General features: G+C 36.9%; 1 protein-coding gene across 20 annotated transcripts in view; it reads left to right on the forward strand.

The window, feature by feature from the left end:
• The window catches only part of TIAM2 (TIAM Rac1 associated GEF 2), a 338837-nt gene that overhangs the window by 185397 nt on the left and 129788 nt on the right, over positions 1–23652 (forward strand). For 17 of the 20 annotated variants that reach the window (XM_074187889.1, XM_074187894.1, XM_074187883.1 and 14 more), the window contains 3 exons: positions 11341–11469; positions 17382–17491; positions 20180–21382. In XM_074187889.1, the coding sequence (XP_074043990.1) occupies positions 20186–21382 (1197 nt within the window). In that variant the 5' untranslated portion in view covers positions 11341–11469; positions 17382–17491; positions 20180–20185. Of the gene's footprint in view, positions 1–618; positions 1663–11340; positions 11470–17381; positions 17492–20179; positions 21383–23652 lie in introns of those variants that run through there. The other 3 variants (XM_074187893.1, XM_074187892.1, XM_074187897.1) reach the window with 3 other exon arrangements.

Here is a 23652-nt window from a genome sequence, read left to right on the forward strand (position 1 = left end):
TTATTTAGAACCTACTTTGGACTGAGTACTGTGGTAAGCTCTTTTTTTAGTTTTTGTAAGGCAGTGGGGTTAAGTAGCTTGCCCAAGGCCACACAGCTAAGTAATTATTACGTGTCTGAGGCCAGATTTGAACTCAGGTACTCCTGACTCCAGGGTGGGTGCTCTATACACTGTGCTAACTAGCCGGCCCTATGGTAAGCTCTTTTGACAACATCTATTTCATTTGAGCTTTGCAAAAAACACTGTGAGATAGAGGATATTCTTATCTCCATTTTACAGTTGGGGAAACTAAGGCATGACTTGCCCAGGGTCATACAGCTAGTAGTTGTTAGATTTGAATGCAAGTCTTCCCAACTTTAGACCTAGTATTCTATTTGCTATGCCATCAGCTAAAGGCATATAACATGATTAATTCAAGGGAATGGCAAGGGCTAGTGAATTTTGTTAGGAAAAAATTTTATTGATATCTTTTCTTTTTTACAAATGGTAATATCAGTATATATATGTATGTATATGATATATACACAAACATCATATATGCATGTGTATGTATATTGTATACTATATGTTAATATAGTATATAAATACATAATATATGAATATAATTTAAATATTATATTATATATAAAATCTTCCTCTTTCCCCTAACTTCTGCCCTTTAGCTCTTCATTGTAACTAAGAAAACCGTTAAGCAAAACCCAACTGACACAGTGACCTCATCTGGCAGTTTTTGTAAAATTCCACACCTGTGTTCTTTCTACTCCCCTACCCCCCTTGAGAGAAGGGAAATGTTTCCTCATCTCTTTTGAGAGCTAAGACTAGATATTACAATGATTTATCTTTGGATTTTATTTTGGTCTTCTTTTCATTTTCTTTATCATGGTTCAGTTGAATATTGTTCATTTTGTTCTGCTTTCTTTCAAAATTTTTAAAAGATTGGGTCTACTTTTCAGTCTTGGGGGGAAAAAGCCAGTAGGTCAAGAGAAATAAGATGTTTTTGTTGGTCATAATGATAAAAGTCAAGGTTCTGTGGGGAAAGTGAGGAGACTAAACTCTTTGTGACTGATTGAACTGGTTATAACTAGGGTTTGGCACCTGCTGTCCTAGACTTTTGTTAGGAAGCTTGTATTGGATTTGTAAGAGAAGAGTAAGGAGCTGATCACAGCTGCCTAAGCATACTCATCCTTTTGTACTGGACCTGTGCAGTTTCTAGGGTGCTAGCAGAGTTTGTTTCAGTTCTCACAATAAACCTTTCAGGTAGGAAGGAGGTAATACATGGGATTATAACCCAGTGAGGCTGGGGGGGACGCTTCTGTAATTGTATTCCAGGAGTGGGTAGGTCAAAACCTTTGATGTTGTTCAATTTTTGTTATGTCCAACTCTTGATTGACCATATTTGGGGTTTTCTTGTCAAAGATACTAGAGGAATTTGCTCTTTCCTTTTTCAGTCAAAACCTTACCTGTGATCAAGTTTTTGGGTAAGAGATATCAACTTTCAACTTGAGGCAGCAAAGAGTGGGGTCACTTTTGCCCACAAAAAGTGGAGCTCATAAATAAGATGTATAAAATCAGCAAGAAGCTGTATAAAATCAGCAAGCTGTCTCCAGAGGGAGAAAAGATAGTAGGCCTAATCAACAGTGCTGGGAGAAGAAAAATTGTGAGGTAAGTTACAAACAGAGTAAAGACTGGTGCCAGCTGAAGAGAGCTTCGAGATCATATCCAGTGTGGGAGAAGCATGTGGGAAGCTCAGGTGCTGTATCTTGAGAGAACCTGTCGAGAAGCAGTGGGCAACTGGCATCCATCCCCTCCTCCCCTCCTCTCTACCTATCTGACCATAATCTTAGTTCAAGTATTCTCCCCTAGTTTATTGAAATAGCTTCCAAATTTTTGATCTTTGTCTCCAGTCTTTTTCTGCTTTAATCTTCTACATAGCTCCCAAATTAATGTTCCTAAAATACAAGTCTAACTAATACTGCCTTCTGGAAAGATTTTCAGTGCTTTTCAGTTGCCTCTAGGAGAAAACTCTTCAGAAAACTCTTGGCCTCTTGCTTTCACCTACCTTTTCAGTTTTATTTAATATTAACCTCTTAAATCTACTGTCATTTCAGAAAAAACTAGTTTTCTATCTATTCCCTGAACCCAAGGTATCGTTTTTGATTTCTTCATCTTTGAATAGTCAGTGTGTCTCTTCTCACTTCTGATCCTATATATTCTTTAAAGTGCAGCTCATGTCTCACTTCATACAAGAGACCTTCCCTTTCCCATACCTTGCACCTAGAAAATATTCCCTCTCCAAATTTATTTACCTTTGTATATGGTGGGTTCTTTTAGTTGAATGTAAATTCCTTGGAGGTTATTTTGATTTTTGTCATATCCCCACTATCTAGTCTTGTACTTAACAATCAGCTATTCCATATTTATTTCATTGAATTGGATTGAGATCAAAACTTTTAGGGGCATTCAGCAAAGGATCCTGTCTCATACATTGTGTTAAGGTCTCTCTCTCTCTCTCTCTCTCTCTCTCTCTCTCTCTCTCTCTCTCTGTGTGTGTGTGTGTGTGTGTGTGTGTGTGCGCGTGTGTGTGTTTGTGTAGTGTGTCTATGGTATGTCTGTGTCTATTTATTTCTGTGTCTGTGTGCCTTTTCAAAGTCCATACAGTACAGATTTCACCTGAGAATTCCAAGTATTAGGCAATAGGAACAAATTCCAAGTTGACTTTTTTCCCTTTGCTATCTAAGGCCCTGGTACAAGGTTAATAATAATGTTCTCTTAGATGAAAGCATAATTTTTAGGATTTTACAAAGTTAGTTTTTTAAAATAAATTAAAACCCAGAGAATTGGTTGGGAGTTGATTTTCTGAAGAAAATAAATGTTATAGATCAGTAAGAGTGGTGATGTTTAGAGATTGACAATCATTAAAAATGGATTTATTTTGGCAATAACCTTTTTTCTAAAGCAACAACCTACCATTTAATATACGCTGCCTATATTTAAAGATTGCCTCTTTCCAAGGTTTTCCATTCTTTCTCTGAATCTGTCTCTGTGAGTTAGGATATTTTTCCAACAGAGTAGATGCAAAATAATAAGATAAAAAAGACTTTTTGCTTTTAAATGACCTTGGTAGTTTTGTAAGGTTCTTCAAATGACAAATTGGAAGACTGGAGGGAATTTACTGGGGAAAACAAGCTAGATTTGCAGTTCAAAGCCTTCAAGTCTCTCTCCTATAAATGGAAAATTTGAATGCTATCTACTCCAAAATCCCTTTTTAGCCCTAAATTTGTGGTCTATGGGATCTCTTTTATATGAAAGCACAGGCTATTGAAAGTGGAGTAGGCTATTTTCACAGACTTTCTTTGGGATTTGGAGTTTCATGCTGAGCTGATAACTCATGCCCACTGCCCTGAGGATTTACTATATAACTGAGGATTTCACTGTCCATCTTCAAAGCTTTTGCAAAGGGGTTCCTTTTATTGGCACTCAATGGTCACTTGACTTTTTTTTTTTGAGAAGATGTGGGGCAAATCCTCTTGTGGAATTTTTCTCCCCCAGGAAAATGATTCTCAGTTTAAAAATAAAAAGCTACCTATGAGCTTTTAGTGAGCACATGATATATACACTTGTCTGACCAATCAATACCTCATAAAAAATACTGGAGTCCTGACCTTTCTTTAGAGCAAACTGTGGCTGTGAGAGTTACTCTACTTAAAGAGATTTTAAAGGATTTTAAAAGGATGCATTTTCTTTTGTACTTTTATTTCTTACTTTTATTTTCATTGTCACATTTTCCACTTGTATTAATGCATAGATTGCTTGAATGACTTTAAAAATTATAAAATTTATCATTGCTGTGTGGAGTAATGAACCATGCTGCTTTATATTTCATCAAATCTAGATAGAGTTTATCCCTTCCACATCATAGGGGTTAGGGGTGCAGCACCCCTGTGATCTGGAGAATCTGCATAAAACTTTTGGCCCTCCCTTTGTGCTAGAGAAGAAATCTGACTTATGGTATTAGAAGATAAAGTGTTATTATATAATACTCTTTCAGTCTCTCTGTATTATATATACATATATGTATTATTCATTCAAATGTTTTTCTGTGTCATTTGCTGGCCTTTGTCTATGGCTTCTGGCAAAATTCCCATTTAATTTCTTTTTTTTAAAATTTAATGTTTATTCTCATTTTGTACAAATAATTTTTTATAATTAATAAAATATTCTTGTTTAAGAGTAAACAAAATACCCCTTACCCCCCAAAAATATAGACTCGCTTAAAATGATAAAGGGGAGAGAAAAAAATTAAAATTAAAAAAATAGTAATAATTGTAGGTATGGCCAGGTGGCGCAATGGACAGAGCACCAGCCCTGGAGCCAGAAGCACTGGAGCCCATATCCAGCTCTGTACATCCAATAATCACTCAGCTGTGTGACATGCAAGCCACCCCACTCAGCTCTGTGACATGCAAGCCACCCCAACCCCACTGCCTTGCAAAAAAACTACAAAAAAAAAAAAGAAAAAAAGACCCAAAATAAAATAAAATAGTAATAATAGTAGGGGTGGATGAGTGGCAGACAGAGCATTGGCCCTTGAGCCAGGAACACCGGGGTCCAAATATCTGGCCTCAGACCCCCAACAATCACCCTGCTATGCGGCCCCACGCGGGTCACCCAGCCCCATTTGCCCTGCACCCCCCCCCCAAATAATAATAATAAAAATGTGCTTTAGTCTTTGTTCCAATACCAACAACTCTGTCGCTGGTGGATCATATTCTTCATGATAAGTCCATCACAAAAATTACTTCCATATTTTTCCACCATTGCCATTGCTGATCACAACTCCCTCCTTTCGTATTTCTCCACGTACTATATTTTCTCTCTCCTTTCACTCTGACTCTGCTGTAGGGTCGCTGAGTGGCGCAGCAGACAGATCCCTGGTCCTGGGGCCAAGAAGCCCTGAGCACCCCTACCACCCCTTAGGCCCAGCATCCACCTGGCCCTCTGGTCCTGGACAGGCCCTCCAATCCCAGCCCCTTGCAAGAAGTAAAAGAGAAAATGTGTTATATCTGACCACTGTCCCGCCATGGTCCATCCTCTCCTTTATTCACATCCCCCCCTTCCCCCTGCCCCTCCTTCTTACTCCAGATGTCTATACCCCATTGAGTATATTTACTGTTTCCTCTCCTAGCCACCTCTAATGAGAGTGAAGATTCCCTCACTCCCCCTTGCCTCCCCCCCTTCCATATCATTGCAAAAGCTCATTGTGATAAAGAAAAATCTTTTATAAATATCTTTGGCCTATTCCCCCTGTCCTTTTTCTTTCTCCCATTATATTTCCCTTTTTTCTATTGACTCTATTTTTACACCATATTTTATCTTCCAATTCAGCTTTCTCCTATGCTTCAACTATAAAAGCTCCTTCTACCTGCTCTGTTAACTGAGAAGGTTCATATGAGTATTATCAGTGTCATTTTTCTATGCAGGAATACATGCAGTTCATCATCATTAAGTCCCTCATATTTTCCCCTTCTCCTCCAATCTCTATGCTTCACCGAGTCCTGTAATTGAAGATAAAACCCTTCTGTTCAGCTCTGGCCATTCCAACAGGAACATTTGAAATTCCCCTGGTTCATTGAAAGTCCATCTTTTTCCCTGGAAGACTTTCAGCCTTGCTGGGTAGTTGATTCTTGGCTGCATTCTAAGCTCTTTTGCCTTCCGGTATATTATATTCCAAGCCCTACGAGCTTCCAATGTAGTTGCTGCTAAGTCCTGTGTGATACTGATTGCAGCTCCACGGTATTTGAATTATGTCCTTCTGGCTGCTTGTAATATTTTCTCTTTGACTTGGGAGTTCTGGAACTTGGCTATAATATTCCTAGGGGTTGGTTTTTTGGGATCTCTTTCTCGGGGGGATCGGTGGATTCTCTCCATTTCTATTTTGCCCTCTGCTTCTAGGATATCAGGGCAATTTTCCTGTAGTAATTCCTTGAGAATGATGTCAATGCTCTTTTCCTGATCATGACTTTCAGGTATTCCAGTAATTTAAATTAAATTATCTTTCCTAAATCTGTTTTCTATATCAGTTTTTTTCAATGAGATGTTTCTTCTAATTTTTCATTTTTTTGGTTTTGAAGTATTGATTCCTGATTTATGGTAAATTCATCAATCTCCCTGAATTCTATTGTTTGTCTAAAGGATTTGTTCTTCTCAGAGAGCTTTCTTATCTCTTTTTCCATCTGGCCAATTTTACTTTTTAAAGCATTCTTCTCCTCAATAACTTTTTTGAACTGTTTTATCCATTTGACCTGAGCTGGTTTTCAGCATGTTATTTTCTTCAACATTTTTTTTGGATTTCCTTGACTAAGCTGCTGACTTCATTTTCATGTTTTTCCTATATCTCTCTCATTTCTTTTCCCAGTTTTTCTTCTAACTCCCTCATTTGATTTTCAAAGTCTTTTTTGAGCTCTGTCATGGCCTGAGCCCAATTTCTGTTTTTCTTGGAGTCTTTAGATGCAGGAGCTTGTGCTTCCTCATCTTCAGACTGAGTATTTTGATCCTTCTTGGGCTCATATGCAAAATATTTCTCAATGGTGTTCGTCTTTTTTCTCTGCTTGCTCATTTTCCTAGCCTAAGCCTGTTTTTGGGGTGCTTCCTGAGCTTTTGGGACACTCCCACAAGGGTCTCAGTGTGAGAGGCTCTGTCCTCCTTCCTGGTCTGTGAATGACCATATGCGCCCCCCTCTGCCACAGGGCTGAGGTAGGGGGGCCCTGCTGTTCTATGGGTGGGCTTGGACTGCGATCAGGATCTGAATGTGGTCAGAACCCCAGAGTCCTGTTCCAGGGGCAGAGATTGGCAGTCTCTCTTCAGTCTTCTCCCTCAGTTCAATGGGCTCATGCCCTGGGGGTGCCTGCTTACTGGCTCTGCCTGCTTCTGTTTCCTGGAACTCTGCTGCCCTGGCCATGCTGCAATCTGTGTGCCCTGAGGCTGGGCTTTACATGCTCCCTCTGGCAGAGGCCCCCCCCCCCCCACCGCTGTTCCCCCAATTTGTGCCCAGTGCTCCCTGGGGCATAGCTCAGGAAACTCTCCCCGGAGCTGTGGCTCCCAGCACCCTGGGGCTGCCTCCGGGAGGCTGAAGTTCTTGCTCTGGCGGGCCACCCCTCTGGTGGGATGCCCCTCCGACCCGGGAGCAGAGCCTTTCTGCTCTTTTCCAGGTTGCCTCTGAGTAGGAGAACTGCCTCACTGGGTCCCTCTGTGGGTTCTGTCTCTTAAAAATTTAAAGTCCTTAGTTTCCAAGTTTTATGAGAGAACGCCTAAGAGACTTTCCTCTCTTGTTGTCATCTTGGCTCCACCCCCCCCCATTTAATTTCTTATGCTGACCCATGATATAGCAAAACTGAAGTAGGAAAAGTTGTGATGTGGAAGGAATAAGAATCTCATGAGGACCAGTATATAAAATATTGCCAAATTGTTATTATTATGAACATAATTTGGATTTTCACAGTTTTTGAGCTTACAAAACACTTTTCTTAATAAGGGTGTGAGTTAGAAGATGCAGTTAGATCATTCCCATTTTATAAATGAAGAAAATGAAGTCTATCAAAATTAAATGATGATTATTGTACACAGTCAAGATTCAAACCCTGGTTTCCACATGCTTGACATTATACTATTTTGCTGAAGTTTATAGAATGATTTTTAAAATGATAACAAAATATTTTCAAAATGTTCATAGTACACATGTGAGAAGAATCATATATATACCTTTTGTCTTTCATTTTAGATATTTAATTTTTTAAATGCAATTGAATGGTTTCTTTATTCTTCTATATCCAGTGTTTTCTAAAGCTTTATATAGTTTAAAAAGCCTTAACAAATTGATGATTGCAAAACAACTTCAAAAAACACTTTTTCAACTTATTTTTATTTTTTTTTGCCATTAAATCAATTTTTTTTCTAATGTGCTGAAAGACATAACTAATAGCTATAAAAATGAAGGTAGTAGACATATATTTACTCTAAGGCTTACAATGCACTTTGTATATAATTTGTCTTCCGGTCTTTGAGGTGTTGCTGATATTAAAATTACATGTTGAAATTAAATTAAGCAAACTACTTAGGTTTGTTCAACTAGTCATTGGTAGAGTTTGGTTTCAAAGTCACATTCTGTAAATCAAAATCCAGGTTGTTTTCCATACCAGAGTTTGAAATGGATGAAAAACCTTTCTATCAAAACATGCAATTTATTAATTCATTGATAGTTCTATACTGAAAAACCCACCTGTAATATCTTGATATAACTATTAAGGATGTTTGTGTTACAGAAATAGAATTTGAGATTCTAGGAGTAAAAACAATCTGTAGTCTGTTGCTGCCAATCAGAAGCTCTTGGTATACTTAGAGTAATTCCAATGGAAATACTTTTGCTCCTTTAATTTTTTGATGAGATATTTGGAAAATGTATATCTGTGCTTGAGAGCATTAGAGGTGGCATAATAAGAGTATGAAGCCTGAAGTCAGGAATCCTGAGTTCAAATTTGGCTCCAAAAACATACTAGCTGTGTGACTTTGGACAAGTCATTTACCCTGTTTTCCCCAGTTTCTCCTTCTGTAAAATAAACTTTATACAGAAATGGGATCATGGCAACTCATATTACTGAAAGCACTGAAAAGCATACTTCTACTCAAACTTATTTACAGTTGACTAAGCATTTTCCTAACATTTTCATAAAAGTACCATGGAAAAACAGCTAACTTAACAAATCATAGGAAAAGTTGTAAAAATTTTGACTAAATCTGCAAACATTTAATAGCCACTTCTACTATGTATTACATGCTAAAGATACATAGGCTAAAATTAGATAACAGGTACAAATGAAACTAATTTTAAGGGAGGATCATATAGAAAGTGATCCTTGAGTTCAAAGTCCTTGAGTTGAAAGAAACTGGTGATTCTTAGCAGTAAAATGGGGGGGGGGGTCATATATTCCAGGTCTAGGAAAGAGCCAGTGCCAAAAGTCAGCAGATGAAGATGGCATGTCATGTGTGATGACCAAAAACAAGACACTGTTTGGATTATAAAGTATTTGAAACTGGAATGATAAGATTGGGAACAGGTTGTGAAGGGCTTTAAGGCTTTAAATGTCAAATATATTATAGAACAAATAGGAAGCCACTCAATTTTATTGAGTTGCAGAAATTGTTTAAAGGATCCCAAAGGTACATGAAAATATCAAAATATTAATAGACTTCGTATTTTGTACAATAAAGGAGGTGGAAAGTGGGCCTCAAAATAGCTGAAAAGAGGAGAGTAGAATTGATTTTGTACAAAATATGAAAAGTATAGGCCAAAATCTATCTCATCCTGAAGAAGAGAGAAATGTAAATGGAGTGATGAAATAATTCTAGAACTAGAAAAAATAAAGGGCAAAAGTTGACCTCTATGCTAAGCCATATATTAGTATATCTGGATGACTTAGTTCCTTCAGATCTCTTCCTAATGAAAAACCCTAAACTAAACCAAACCAAAACTCACAAGAATTCTGGAATCATGCATCCTGGGTTAAATAAATCAGTTATAATTTATCTTTTCATATATTTAAATCATATTTCTCCAATAATATTTAAATTTCTGCGTAAGAACAGGAATTATATAATATGCTGTAATGGATAGAGGTGCTTCAAAAATGATTACTGAATTGTTGAAACGTCAAACTGTTCTTCTGTTAATGCTTTCAAGTTATGGACACTGTTTAATTGATCTTTGCTTCCCATTTGCAATTTTCTATACTTATATTCAGAGGCTTGTTACATCTTTCCTGGTGCAAGTCTAAAGTCAAGAAACATTTATCAAGAAGCTGGGATATTGTGCTACTTACAAGTAATCTTGTTATATTTGGAGTGGGCATTTTATCCTGTTAAGTAGTGTCTTGGAACCAGTGAATGATCTGATCTGTAGTTAGCTGCGTGAGCTGCGTTGCATGCGAGGAAGGAGAATCTTCTCACTTCTCTCACCATCAGGGAAGCATGAAGTGCCACAAAGAGCTGGCATCAAGGAGTTGGGTTCAAGTCTAGCTCTATTGTTACTTAATGCTTTTCTGACTATAGTCGTCACTTAGCCATTGGAGCCTTACAGGAAGAAGTTAGAATAAGTTTGAATAAAATGGGGGCACATTGCCATAAAAAGATCACTGATTTTTTTCCTAGATACTTGGTTTGTCTCCCATTTTTCCAAGCATTATTACCAAAGTAGTTTTATTTTGATATTCTTCCCTAACTTCTGGAAATGAGTACTGGATTCCTTCTCTTTTAGTACTTTTCAGATAAGGAAGTCTTTCTGTGACCTACTTTAGGGAAACCAGAGAAGATAAGGGAAAAAATTAACTTTTAGGCTTCTGTTTTATTTCAAAATGCCAGATTGGATTTGGTCTAATCCAGCACATTTCTTACAAAATTATCATGGAAGACCAAGAGGAAGAATGGTATAAAGGAATGAACATTGAATTTGAGTTTTGGGTTCTTAGTTTAAATGCTGATTTTTGGTCTTTACTACTTGTAGGAACACTGTATATATGATGGACCTAGTCATTAGCATATTGTCTTACCCCAGTATAATGTGAGTACCTTGAGAGCAGTGATTGCATTTTTCCCTTTATTTGTGTTCAGCGAACATTCTGGTAGTTACATCTGGTAGATATTGGATGTTGAATATTAGGTATTGCTCTATTTAACAGATAAAACCCAGCAAATAAGGTACTGGGAACTGAGAGCTTCCAACTTCTGACCAGATCCCTTTCTGTTATTACTATTGTTCTGAATGAACTGCCATGGTTGTCATTTGAAGAGACCTCAGAGGCCACAATTCCAATGACTACCTGAACAAAAACTTGTTCTACAATGTATCTAACAACAATTAATGATTACTTAGAGAGTGTTTGGCACACAGTAAAACTTTAATAAATACTTGTTTAATTGAATAGAATTTACATTTGGGCTGTCTGTTTTATGAGACATGTTTAATTTTTTAAATTTTTCCCCTCATTTAAGGAGATTAAAAATTTTGCATGGTGGGGTGGGGGTCTCTTAACTGGATTTGATTTTTTATCTTTATTTCTGCTACTCTAAGTGACTCAATGAATAGTGTTGGACCTGAAGCCAGAAGAACCTAGTTCAGATCTAAGATATATTAACTGTGATTTTTGACAAGTGACTTAACCTCTTCTGTTTCAATTTACACAACTGCAAAATGGAGATAATATCACTTAACCTAACAAAGTTGTTGTGAGGCTCAGATTAGATAAAAATTGGTAGCCACCTAATGTTTGTTTGTTTCCTTCCATTTGTCAGAAATCGCCTCATTGTTGCCCAGGGATTGGAAAGTTGGACTAATGGGAAGGCATCATGATATGGTAGAAAGATCACTAAACCAGGAATTGCTGCCTAGGTACTACCCCATTTCCCACTGTGTGATTCTAGGTAAGTCACTCCACTTTGATTTCTGTTTCTAAATCTGTTGAAGGGAGTTTATAAGTTCCAAAATTGTCACCACCTTTATTGTTGGTTTTCTTTAATTTGTATCTTGTATTCTCCCCATCTCAACTTAATTCAACTGCCTTTTCCTTTAATAATGTGCCTTAGGGCCTTCCCTGAGAATCTACTATGCCTTTCAAAAAAAATTACTCCCCTCTTTTCTACCAATTCTGAAATTTTATTCCTCACCCCACTGTGTTTAAACTTCCAAGTTACTCATGGTTCCCCTCTTTGCCAGAGGCGTTTGTTCCATACCTTGTACATTCTACAACCTCTGATTTAACTTGTATGTGTTCAGTGTTTGTACAGTTGGCACTTGACCATATATCTTTTAAAAAATGTTTTTGTAGATTGTAAAATCCTAAGGGGTAGAGACCATGTGTGTCTACCTTGCTGTGTAGAACACAGCATACAGATGGGTGCTTTCATAAGTCCTTTGGATGATGAGGGATATGGTATTTATGTTAAAGATTGAATTTTTATAACTTTCCATAAAACTGCATTTCAACCACTCCAGAAATTCCCTAGAGTGTGGATGCTCTCGGGCCTGGTTAGAACTGATCTTCTACTTTGACTAAAATCATCACATTAGACTCTCTAAGCACTGTTGCAGATGTCATTTCTTATAAAACAGGTGTGAGTGCTTAGACTCTTGTAATAAATTTGCTGAGGAAGGCGATGAATGACGTGAAAAGTTGTGCTATTTTCTCCATGGAATTTATGGCTTTTTTTCCCTATTCTTTTGGTGGTTGAATTTCCAATTGGTCTGCTGATTGAGACCCTAGTTCAGAAGCATTTCTCGCTGCAGATCAGTGTATTTATTCATCTTATATGTAGGGCTCAATTCAATTGAAATGGTAGTGGTGGTGCTTGGACAATTGATGCCTAGCTTTTGAAGCTCTTAGCAGCTTGCTTTCTCCCTACTGTGTTAAAAAGGATTAACCACCCAGAGCATAATCACTATGGAGACCAGACAGTTCATGTGCCTTTTTTAGACAACATGAGTTCAAGTCTCCTCATGAATAGAAATCAACCTTGTGACACAAAGTTCATGTATATTGAGCATGAAAGTTGAGAAGGCAAAGTCAGTTTAGCAGAAAATATATGCTTTATATTTAAAAAGAGTTTAATTTTGACTTCTGAAAGGATAGTTGTGATTTTTTTTCTTATGACATTTTTTGTAATATATTGACTTCCTACTATTTAAGAACTTATGAAAGTTCTTAAAATCACATTTTAAGAGTTCAGTTATATAATAGGCATATGAGATTTTAGGGTTCATATCACTTTCTTTAAAATTTATACTCAGCATATAGAATAATCTTATAAATAAGCAGTTTACATGAGATATCTGAGCAGTTCAGATCAAACTAAAAAGATAGAATCCTCCTTTTCTGCTCATTGGACTCCAATTCCTTTAAAGTACATTTATATTCTTCTTTTCCCCTCTTTCTTTACCCACAGACAATATGTTTGTACTCACCTGTCACTTTACCTGCTCTTTGGGAAAGGTTTAAAAATAGAGATGGCATAGAATTTAAGTTATTTCAAGGCAGGAACTATTTTCTTTTCTTTTCTTTTCTTTTCTTTTCTTTTCTTTTCTTTTCTTTTCTTTTCTTTTCTTTTCTTTTCTTTTCTTTTGATATCTACACTAGCACAGTGCCTTGTGTTTCCTGGCAAATGTTTGGGTATAGATCTGAGGTTTCATATTAGAAGTGTGAGTTTATAATTCTTATAATTGGAATATCAGGCTAACATTTCCTGTTGTTGTTTGGTTATGTCTGACTTTTGTGGTTTTGTTGGCAAAGTTGTTTTTAATGGTTTGTCATTTCCCTCTCCAGTTTGTTATACAAATGAAGATCCTGAGACAAACAGGGTTAAGGGATTTTCCCAGGGTCACACAGCTAGCTGGTAAGACACTTGAGGTAGAATTTGAACTCAGGAAGTAGTCTTTTGGACTTCAGGCATGTCATTCTATCTTCTACATCACTGTCCCTCAGTGTAAGGAAAGCATTACTCTCCTTTATTTCAAAAAAGCAAACTTATTTGATCTTGCCCATTTCTATCTCTCTCTATTACTCTAGTGCCTAGAACTTAATTAAACAAGATAACTGTTTCCATACACATACTTCAGGATGTTCTTGATCTTATGTTTTTTTGTTACTGGGGTGTGAGATCCACATAGAGAATCATAGAAAGGAATCACAGAGGTATAAGGGACATCTGAGATCTTGGAACCCAAGCCTTCCCTCAACGCAGGGGTGTTTTGCACAGATGTAAATCTGGCCATGTGCATTTACTCTCAGAAGAAGCAGTAAGGATGTTTGTAATCGAACACTCCTCTTCCTTCTTGTCTTCACCAATCAGCACCTCATCCCTTCTCTACTCAGTCCTCAGATCACCATCTGTCCCATTAGAAAACTTTCCCGAGTTCTCCCCACCCCTCAGCTTCTTTACATAATCCTTCTTGCCAGACTCCTCAGGGCTGTAGCCAGGGAACAAAAGCAGAGTTGTCTGGTGCTCCTGGTTTACTTTACTCCAGACTCCAGGTCACAGAGAAGTGGAAACTTTGAGAATCTGATGCACCAGAAAAAGGACAGGTTGTAAGTGAGCACAGGAAAGATGCATCTCACATATCCTTTGAGAGAGATTTTCCTATGGGATTCAGTAAGTCTATGGGGTTAAATAGATTATGTTGGAGGACTGGTGAATGCTTCTACTTCCTTGGACACTGGTGATTTGTTCATTTTCATGAATTTTGGTGGGTTTAATTCTTATAATCTTGGTTTTAAAGGTATGTTCAATTTTTAATGAATCTATTCATTTGATTGTGAGATCAATAACATTGATAGCTAAAATTCCTTTCACACTATCCAAAGATGCAGCTGAAACTTCTTTCACCTTTAAGTGGTTTATTATTGTTGAGTTTTTTCAGTTGTGTTCAACTCTTGGAGATTGAATTTTGGAATTTTCTTAGCAAAGATACAAAAGTGGTGGTTTGTTTCCTTCTCCAGCTCATTTTACAATGAGACAAACAGGGTTAAGTAACTTGTCCAAAGGCACACAGCCAGTACGTGTCAGAGGCCAGATTTGAACTCAGGAAGATGATTTTTCCCCTTTGAGAGGGCAGGAGACACTAAACATTATCCTTTGGGGCTTTATCACACTGGTGATAAAATTGGTATTAACACTATTAGAGTCTCAGTCACTTAAGGTTTTATTCTAAAAGCAAAGAACTAGGCAGGATTCTGAGAGCCTGACTAACTCATCTACTTGCTCCCAAATGGAATTTCAGCTTAAGCATGACAAGTTAGATGAATGTCTGTTCTCTTTGTCATGATCACAAGGAAAAGTGATTATACAGATTCCCTAGAGGAACTTTGCTTCATAGTATATATAGTACCAAATCTGACTTCTCCAGTTTAACAAGACTATTTCCTCTCATTCTGAATTTACTGGAGATATAGAACAGCTGGTCACCATTATCCATAAATAATAATGAATATTTTCATGCACCTTTCTCACCCCTCTCCCTGTTCTTCTCCAGACTACCATCTAAATTTCTTAAGCTACTAGTTGTCTCCTCCTTTCTGTTCTTCAGTCCCCTCAGGATTGTTTATTCTTTGGCTACTCACAAGAGGGACTAAAAACCCTGCAGTTATCCTGTTGAAATCAACTTGTTGACTTGTGTTCTAGGCCAATGCAATGAGAATTGTTCACCTAATTTATCTCAAACTTTGAGGATCCTGAAAGGACTTTTACCAGGGGGGAAGGTAGAAAAGGGACAGGTACTGTTTTTTTTTCCAAGAAATTCATACTAAAATTGAGCTCTTTTAATGTCAGAGATTATATTTCTGTTATTAAATATGTTTAGACTCCAACCTGCTTCTGGGGCAAAGAATACTCTAGTTCAGATCTATAGAAGTGAGATTTTTGAATCACCATCTTTGTGTGCAGTGTGAACAGCTGACACATTCAGCCTCTCAATAGTAGCTTTTGTCTTGCTACCTTTGGCGAACACCACGTCTGGTGCTGTATTTGTTGCTCTTCAAGCATATTAACTTAGAATCTGAATAGTCTTACAAAGAAGAACTGCTGGCTGACTGAATGACTCAGTGGTCTTTCACCTTTGGGGTCATCCTTGGAACTTGGTCCTGACAAGAGTAAACAAAGGCACAAAAAAAATGACTCTGCTCAACTCAATGTGAGAGGTTCAAACTGACCTTGATCTGAACACTTTAAATTTACTTTATAAAATAAAAACTATAACCAAAAAGGTAATGGCAGTTCACATTTATAAATTGGTTAAAGAATAATTAGTCAAGTGTTTTAAAGTAAAAAAAAAATTGAAATCCAAAGGTTTTTTTTATAGCCTAGTATGTTTAGGTCTTGACAACTTGTTCCACAGCTTCCAGGAGAAAAAGGTTGGAAACCTTGGCCTCCTGCTTTTTAGGGGGTTAGCTTGTAACTCACCTGGGTTGGTCAAGATGCCTACAGATCTGACTTTGTGTTACTGAATCAGATTGAGATCTGGAAGGGATTATCAAGGCCAGAGAGTCCCATTACCTTCATTTTACAGATTAGGAAACTGGGACACAGAGAGAGCATGTGACTTGCTCAGGGTTATGAGGCTAGTAAGCATCCGATACAGAATTCAAACTTGAGTCATCCTGATTTCTAAGTCCAGCGCCCTCTCCACTCTGTCATGTTGGTCTTGAAAGAGAGAGCTCCCCCTAATCTGCCAACATAACTTTCATCTTTCCATGTTGTGCCTTTCATATTTTAAAGGAGAAATAAATTGGAAATATGTCTTGGGTCACCAGGGAGAGAGGATCCAAGAAACTCATGGATGGCTGCTGCTTCTCTCTCTCTCTCTCTCTCTCTCTCTCTCTCTCTCTCTCTCTCTCTCTCTCTCTCTCTCTTCACACATACTCCTGCCCCCCCCCCCCAAATGTCATTATTGAAATCCTGCTGCTGTCTAAATCAGCCAAGGACGTAGAAAGGCTTTGTGTTTTCACCAAGTACTGCCAGATGGCAAACCTCCATTCTTGTCCCCCTGCCCCTTGTTAGATCCTTAAATTCCTCTAAGAACTTTTTTATTGGCTTTACTTTTAGTGGCATGAAAACCAGAGCTGTCTTTCAGGACTTTTTTTTTTTTTTTTAGGTTTTTTGCAAGGCAGTGGGGTTAAGTGGCTTGTCCAAGGCCACACAACTAAGTAATTATTGTCTGAGGTTGCATTTGAACTCAGGTACTCCTGACTCCAGTGCCAGTGCTCTATCCACTGTTCCACCTAACTGCCTCCCAGGACATCTTTTTAAAGATCATGTATGATTAGCCTGAATAACTAAAATATTTTAAATGAGGTATTAGTTTACATGTATCTAAATTTTGAGTTTGTTTTTATTCAATAATGGAATAATTTACAAATCTGTCATTTATATCTTTATGAAGATAATACCACCACCCTAGTGGTGGTATTTGAATATGTACTTCTGAGAATTTTTTTCCCCCAGTGGTATTGATAGATTTTCACTGGCCCATGCATATTCTCTTACTTGGTTCTGCCACCACCCATTTCTCTTCACCCACCCCCCACGTTACCCACCCCCCCAGCTCCCTTAGCTTTGAGTCAAAGGTGGTGTTAGATAGTTGTAATACAGAAGATTTTTACCTATATAAAAATTATTTTTGAAGGGACGACCTCTTTAGCATAATGCCTTCCCTATCCAAATAAATTGAATAGCTCTAAATATTGCATAAATTATAACAATAATATTAAAAGTAATTTCTTAAAAAAACTTTCTGCTTGCAAACATGATGCAAATTGATGTGATTTCTCCCCATTATTGTTTTTCAGAGTTTTTTCATGTATCCTGTTTTTTTGGATGTTAAACAGTGCTCTGCTCTCAAGACCATGTGAAATGCATTGATCACTAGTTGTTTTTGCATCAAAAAATAATTCTTCAGGTAATTTAACTTAAAGTGAATTATGATTTACATAAACTTGGGTAAATTCAGTTAAAGAATCAATAGGTATGAAGAAAATGATGCTGCTGCTGCTGATTTTCCAGGAAAGGATAGGAAGGATGGAATCTGCATTACTGATATATCATCAATGTAGTATGATCTTCCTTCACTGAAACAGATCAGGGATTGATTCTTCTATAATTTTTCATCTTTGGGATTTGAAATCACTGAGAAATTAATGAATTGCCCATACTCATACTGTTAACTATTAAATGTACATTAGTTATTATATATGAAGGGCTTTAACATAAACTCCTTTATCCACTATCTCTATAAGAGAAACATTTGAATTCTTTTTTATCTCTTAGCCTGGCTTCATAAATTTCTATATAGTTTCTAGTATTTAAAAAATAAATTTAGTGTATTTAGAACACTAGGAGATAGGAATTCTAAATTTGAACATTGGTTCTGCCACTTTGTGTGAGACCTTTGACACTATTTGAGCCAAAATTTTCCTATCTGTAAATTGAGAAGGTTGAATTAGATTTTCTCTTAATATTCTCAATTTTTATGCTTCTGAATTCTATCATGTTTATGATTCTGAATTCTATCATGCTAACTTTTAAAAGGAGTTATCTACACCAGATATTTTATATTCATCAATTTTTGTTCTCTCATATGAATGTGAGATGACTTATGTCTATATTATTTTGAAAATTAACAACTCATTGATGAAAAGTTTGACTTTCAAATGAAATTAAAAGGAACTATACAAAGAAGTAATTCTCACTCACCCCAATCACTCCCCTACTAAAGCAAGAAGAACCAAGAGTTTGAATGGGAAGAAGAATCACACTTTTTTTCACTAATCTCTAATTGAAATTTAGTATTTCTTCCAATTATTTTATTGTTGTGAGAAGGGGTCCATAGCTATCAAAAGAATCTACTACCCCAAAATTTTTTAAGTACCCCTGGTATTTCTATTTTTATTTGCTAATATCCTGAATTTTTTTATAATTGAATATAAAACCTTAGATAATTTAGTCCAACCATTAACATGAATCATGAAACCTTTTTACAGTATTCTCAACAAATTTGTATTTATTCACCCCATAGTTTTGTTAGGAAAGTATTTGGCAAAGTACTTGTAAAAATTATCATCATTGCAATGCAACATCCTATACTTTGTTGTTGAGGAACTTCCTATATCCAGAGGCAGTCTTTGTCATTTTTAGAGAACTCACATTGTTAAAATATTTTCCCTTATGTAAAACTTTGCTTCCCTTTCTCTACTTTTCACTTACTGATTTTTGCTGCCCTCTAGAACTAAGCTGAAAAAACTCACACCTCTTGTCTACATACGTTTTCATATATTTGAAGATATCTAACATACCCCTTGCCCCCAAATTTCCTTTTTCCTAGGCCAAATACCCCTGATTTCTTTGATGGACTACTTATGGATTTAACATTTCAGTTCATACTTGCCTGTGGGCCTGCCAGTTCATCATGGTGTTAAGATTGAAGCATAGTACTTAAAATAGGGTCTAGACAGCAAGGAGTAAAGCAATAATATCACTTCACTCTTTTTAGATTCTCTATACATTTAAGCAAGGCCCAAGATTTGATTAGGATTTTTTTTTTGCCTGTCACATCACATTACTGATTCATAATGAGTTGGTCATTTTATGATTTTTTATTGTATAAATTACTTTTCTTCTTCTCATCCAAAAATCCTGTTGATCAGTGAATAAATATGTGCAATGTACAATGAATTAATGACAATGAATGAAATATATATATATGTACAAAATCCATACAAAAATGCTTATAGATTTTAGAAATGGGTTTTCCATAACAAAATAAAACTTTTTCTTGCCATATTTTTTTTTTTTTAACAAGGCAGTGGGGTTGAGTGATTTCCCCAAGATCATACAGCTAGGCAATTATGTGTCTGAATCTGGATTTGAATTTGATCCCTCCTGACTCCAGGGGCCAGTGCTATATCCACTGCTCCACCTAGCTGCCCCATTTTTATTTCTCTTTTTGCTTTTTTTTCTACTCTCTTTCTAACGATATTTTCTTCTGCCATTTAACCTTTACACTTTGCTAATACTGCCATGACTTATCTAATAGCTTGGACCTTCCTTTTTATGTATTGTCCCTTTCTTACTTTCTTACTACCAATAAGTACCCCTGTCCAAAATCAGGTTTAAATCATAATTCCATGCTATGCAAGTTACCGACCTACACTGACTTAGAGATTTATAAAAAATTTGTGTTTAGCTACAATAATCAGTTATGAGGCCCAGTGTAATTGTAGGAATCGCAGTGTGAACTCAGTCAGCCATGGGATGTTTGTCCTCTTTTTTTCTTAAAATTATGTTTTAAGAACCTGAAAGAGCTAGGTGGTCAGTATAAAGTTCTTTAAATACTCTAAATATTTTAGATTATCATCATTGGTTCATATGAGTCTGCAATGTTGTCTGACTACTTGAGCTACTTGTTAAAGAGAACCTTTGATAACTGAAAAAATATCTTTTATCCCTTCTGTTCCTATAATTTGTAGAAATCAGAAATAAGTTGTTTATTTTTCTTTTTGGAATGAAAATGCTATTTTACCATCTTCCTGTAATATTGATTTGTAACTTAGATCATTGATGTTAACTGATCCAACATTTTTTACTCTAGGGGAAGATGGGGAACTCTGAGAGTCAGTACAGTCTTCAGGGATCTAAAAATCATAGCAGTTCTGCCACTGGTGCAAAACAGAAACCTTGTCCCTTGAAAATCCGCAGCATCCATGCCAAAGATGAAAAGTCTTGCTCTTTGCATGGGTGGAGTCATGGAAGCAGTGGGACAAATTATAAGTCTCGATCTTTAGCTAGGAGCTGCCTTTCCCACTTTAAGAGTAACCAGCCTTATTCATCACGACTCAATGACCCAATGGCCAAAGGCTCCAAAGGCAATACCCATACAAAGCATAAAGTAAATGTGTCAGGAAACTATTTCCAAGGAAAAAATTCTGCCTTCTTGTCTGAGAATGGCTTTCATTATATTAGTCATGAGCCACAAGATAACCATGTCACCTCCAGAGACTGCAATGGACACCTTCTGAACTGTTATGGGAAAAATGAGAGTCTGGCATCAACACCACCAGCTGAAGACCGGAAGAGCCCCAAGGTTCTTATTAAAACCCTAGGGAAATGGGATGGCTGTTTAAGGGTCGAGTTCCACAATAGCAACAACAACAAAGTGCCTACAGAGGACTCCACTGGACCAGTTCAACTTTTGAGATATTCTCCTACGTTAGTGTCTGAAACTTCCAACCTAACAGAAGTACGGAGAAATTCCAGTACTGATTATTCTACCAGTCATTGCCTTTCTCCTACTGATTCCCGGCTGAGATCTAGCAAGGGCAGCTCTTTTAGTTCTGAATCTTCCTGGTATGATTCTCCTTGGGGAAATGCAGGGGACATCAATGAATTGGAGGGATCTTACCTGACTAGAAGCACTCCAGATACCAGCATCCATTCCAGTTTTCCAGCAGATGATGCCAAAAAACCTTTTAACCAAAGTTCATCTCTTTCTTCCCTCCGGGAGCTATACAAAGATGCCACCTTAGAAAGTCTTCCACCCTCAGGCATTAGACTTTCTGATGAATACATTGGTACACATGGCAGTTTAAATAGTAGAGTTTCATTTGTCTCGGACACTGATGTGCCCTCAAAGGCAGAGCAGAGAGGCCCTGTACAGTACTGTTCTTATACCCTTCCCTGTAGGAAGTCCAAACCCTTAACAGAAGATACTTCTAAAAAGGACACATTAAAAACTAGAATGAGGCGTATCAGTGACTGGACAGGAAGTCTCTCAAGAAAGAAGAGGAAACTTCAGGTATATAAGCTTTATGGGGCATAAAGAATTTTCAGTTCAAATGGGTGGGAAGAGTGAAAAACAAGTAGAAAATTTTTAAATTATTATGGCATATATGTTTTTGGGTACTTGTATGTTGTGTGCATGAATGAGAGGGGAAATAAAAATGCCCCTCTAAATACTTCTTATTTAATAAATACTTTTTGGGTAAGTGAGATTGAAAAGTATAAGTTTTTGTTTTTTCTAAAAGGAAAACGATACTTCATAGACATTATTCTCCCCCACACAGAGGCAATGCAGAGGGTGATAAAAGGTTTTTTTTTTTTAGCTTTTTGCAAGGATCACACAGCCACACAGCTGAGGCCAGATTTGAACTCAGGTACTCCTGACTTCAGGGCCAGTGCTCTTATCTACTGTGCCACCTAGCCACCCCAGTGAGTTTTGAATCGAGAAACAGACCCAGCATAACTATTAAATAGCAAGGAGACCTTAGAGAAGTCCTTTAGTTTATCTTCCTTGGGCCTCAGGCTAAATCTTTGAAGTGACTGTGTTGATGCAGTTCATTTTTTAATTTTCCATCTAGTGCTCAAATTCTCTGGTAAAATATTTTTTTTTCAAATAGGATCCTCGTGTCTTTTAGGCAGTTAGGCAGAAATACTGAAAAACACATGAAGCATTTATCTTGACCTTACTCTAAGGAAATCTTGATCTTACTTCTTTCAATCAAGTTTCTGCTTTAATATCTCCTTAAGTTCTGCCCCCCCCATCCATATAGAGGAGCATCAGAAAGCTCATTAGTTATTATCTAGTTATATTTGCAAAATGCTTCTTTCCTAGTTATGCCGATGAAGGCAAGAGAAATGAAAATAATCACAATCAGCTCCATATAGTGGCTTCCATTTTCTAAATTAAGTTAGGTTCTAACAGAAATGATCAAATTCATTTCTTAAATGAAGGGGAAAATTTTCCAGCCCATTCTCAATAAAGATTTTAAGTGAACTTTGTGGCAAAATTTTTTTTTAGGAGGGAAGGGATCATTTTTAATATTCTTTTTAACTAAAAAAAGTCACATTGTACATCAAATAAAGTGAACATTTTCATATACAAAGCAGAACAGGAAGAGAGGTATTCATAAAGATGTAAATCTAAATCTTAAACAAAACACTTTTGTGCTTACCTTTTGAGTACCTTGTGATTCTACATTTTTTTAGTCTCCCTCTCCCCCACCAAAACTGTGTTTTGTGTATGTATTTATTTGATTTTGTTTTAGATAATGCTTGAGCCTTAGTCTTATGCTTAAGCCAAAGCTGAATGTTTCCCCAATTCCTTATTGCCCCTAGCGTTTTCTTAGCTCTTTAGGCATCTTCCAAGTCAAAATTCCTCTTGCCAGGAAAAGAGGTGGAGAGATTTCCTGAGTGAATTGGTTATCTGAGTACTCCTTTAGGCCACATAGTCTATAATTAGAGTCTGGAGAGAGGGCAAAGAGAACATTGTCAGGATTTTGGGGGAGGTAGGTATCATTAAGTCTCCTACCCACACAAATGGGTAGGACTTTGGAATATGAGTCACCAAAGTTGCTTACTGACACTTTGGGAAAGTCATAATTTAAAATTGCCACATCAGCAAAATGCTGATAATAATCCATGTTCTCTACGCTAACTTAGTGGGACCATTGGGAAGAAAATAGGAGTTAAAATTTGGAAGTGTGTGGGACTATAGCCTTTTGATAAATATCATGTGGTTCTGACTGATAGCTGTAGCAACAATAAGGACAACTGGCATATATGCTGTGAGTGAGGGAAGGAAAGGGTATTGGCAACTGAGATGGAAAGTTGTTTTCTTAAGAAAACTAGTTGTAACTTCTAGTCTTTTAGCATAAAACATACCTTTGCTTGATCACAATAGAGGGAGGAAAAGATTTTTTTTCTTCATTCAATGTAGACTAACGTGCTTTTTTAAAAAGCAAGATCACATCTTAAAAACATAATTCTATTCTAGAGTTTATCATTTTGATAAAGGAAATTAAACAAAATGAGATAACATATAAAAGGTATAAAATGAATGTGATAACATTTATAAAACTTAAGAGGTGCTAGGCGGCACAATTGATGAGTTCTTGTATTAGAATCAGGAAGGCCTGAGTTCCAATCCAGCCTTAGATCCATACTAGCTATGTGACCCTGGGCAAGTCATCTAACCTACCTGCCTCAGTTTCCTCATTTATAAAATAAGGATAATAGTAACAACTACCTCCCAGCATTGTTGTGAATATATTTATAAAGCACTTCACA

Source organism: Macrotis lagotis, chromosome 5 (genome assembly GCF_037893015.1).
Source record: "Macrotis lagotis isolate mMagLag1 chromosome 5, bilby.v1.9.chrom.fasta, whole genome shotgun sequence".
In the NCBI taxonomy this organism is placed as follows: Eukaryota; Metazoa; Chordata; class Mammalia; order Peramelemorphia; family Peramelidae; genus Macrotis; species Macrotis lagotis.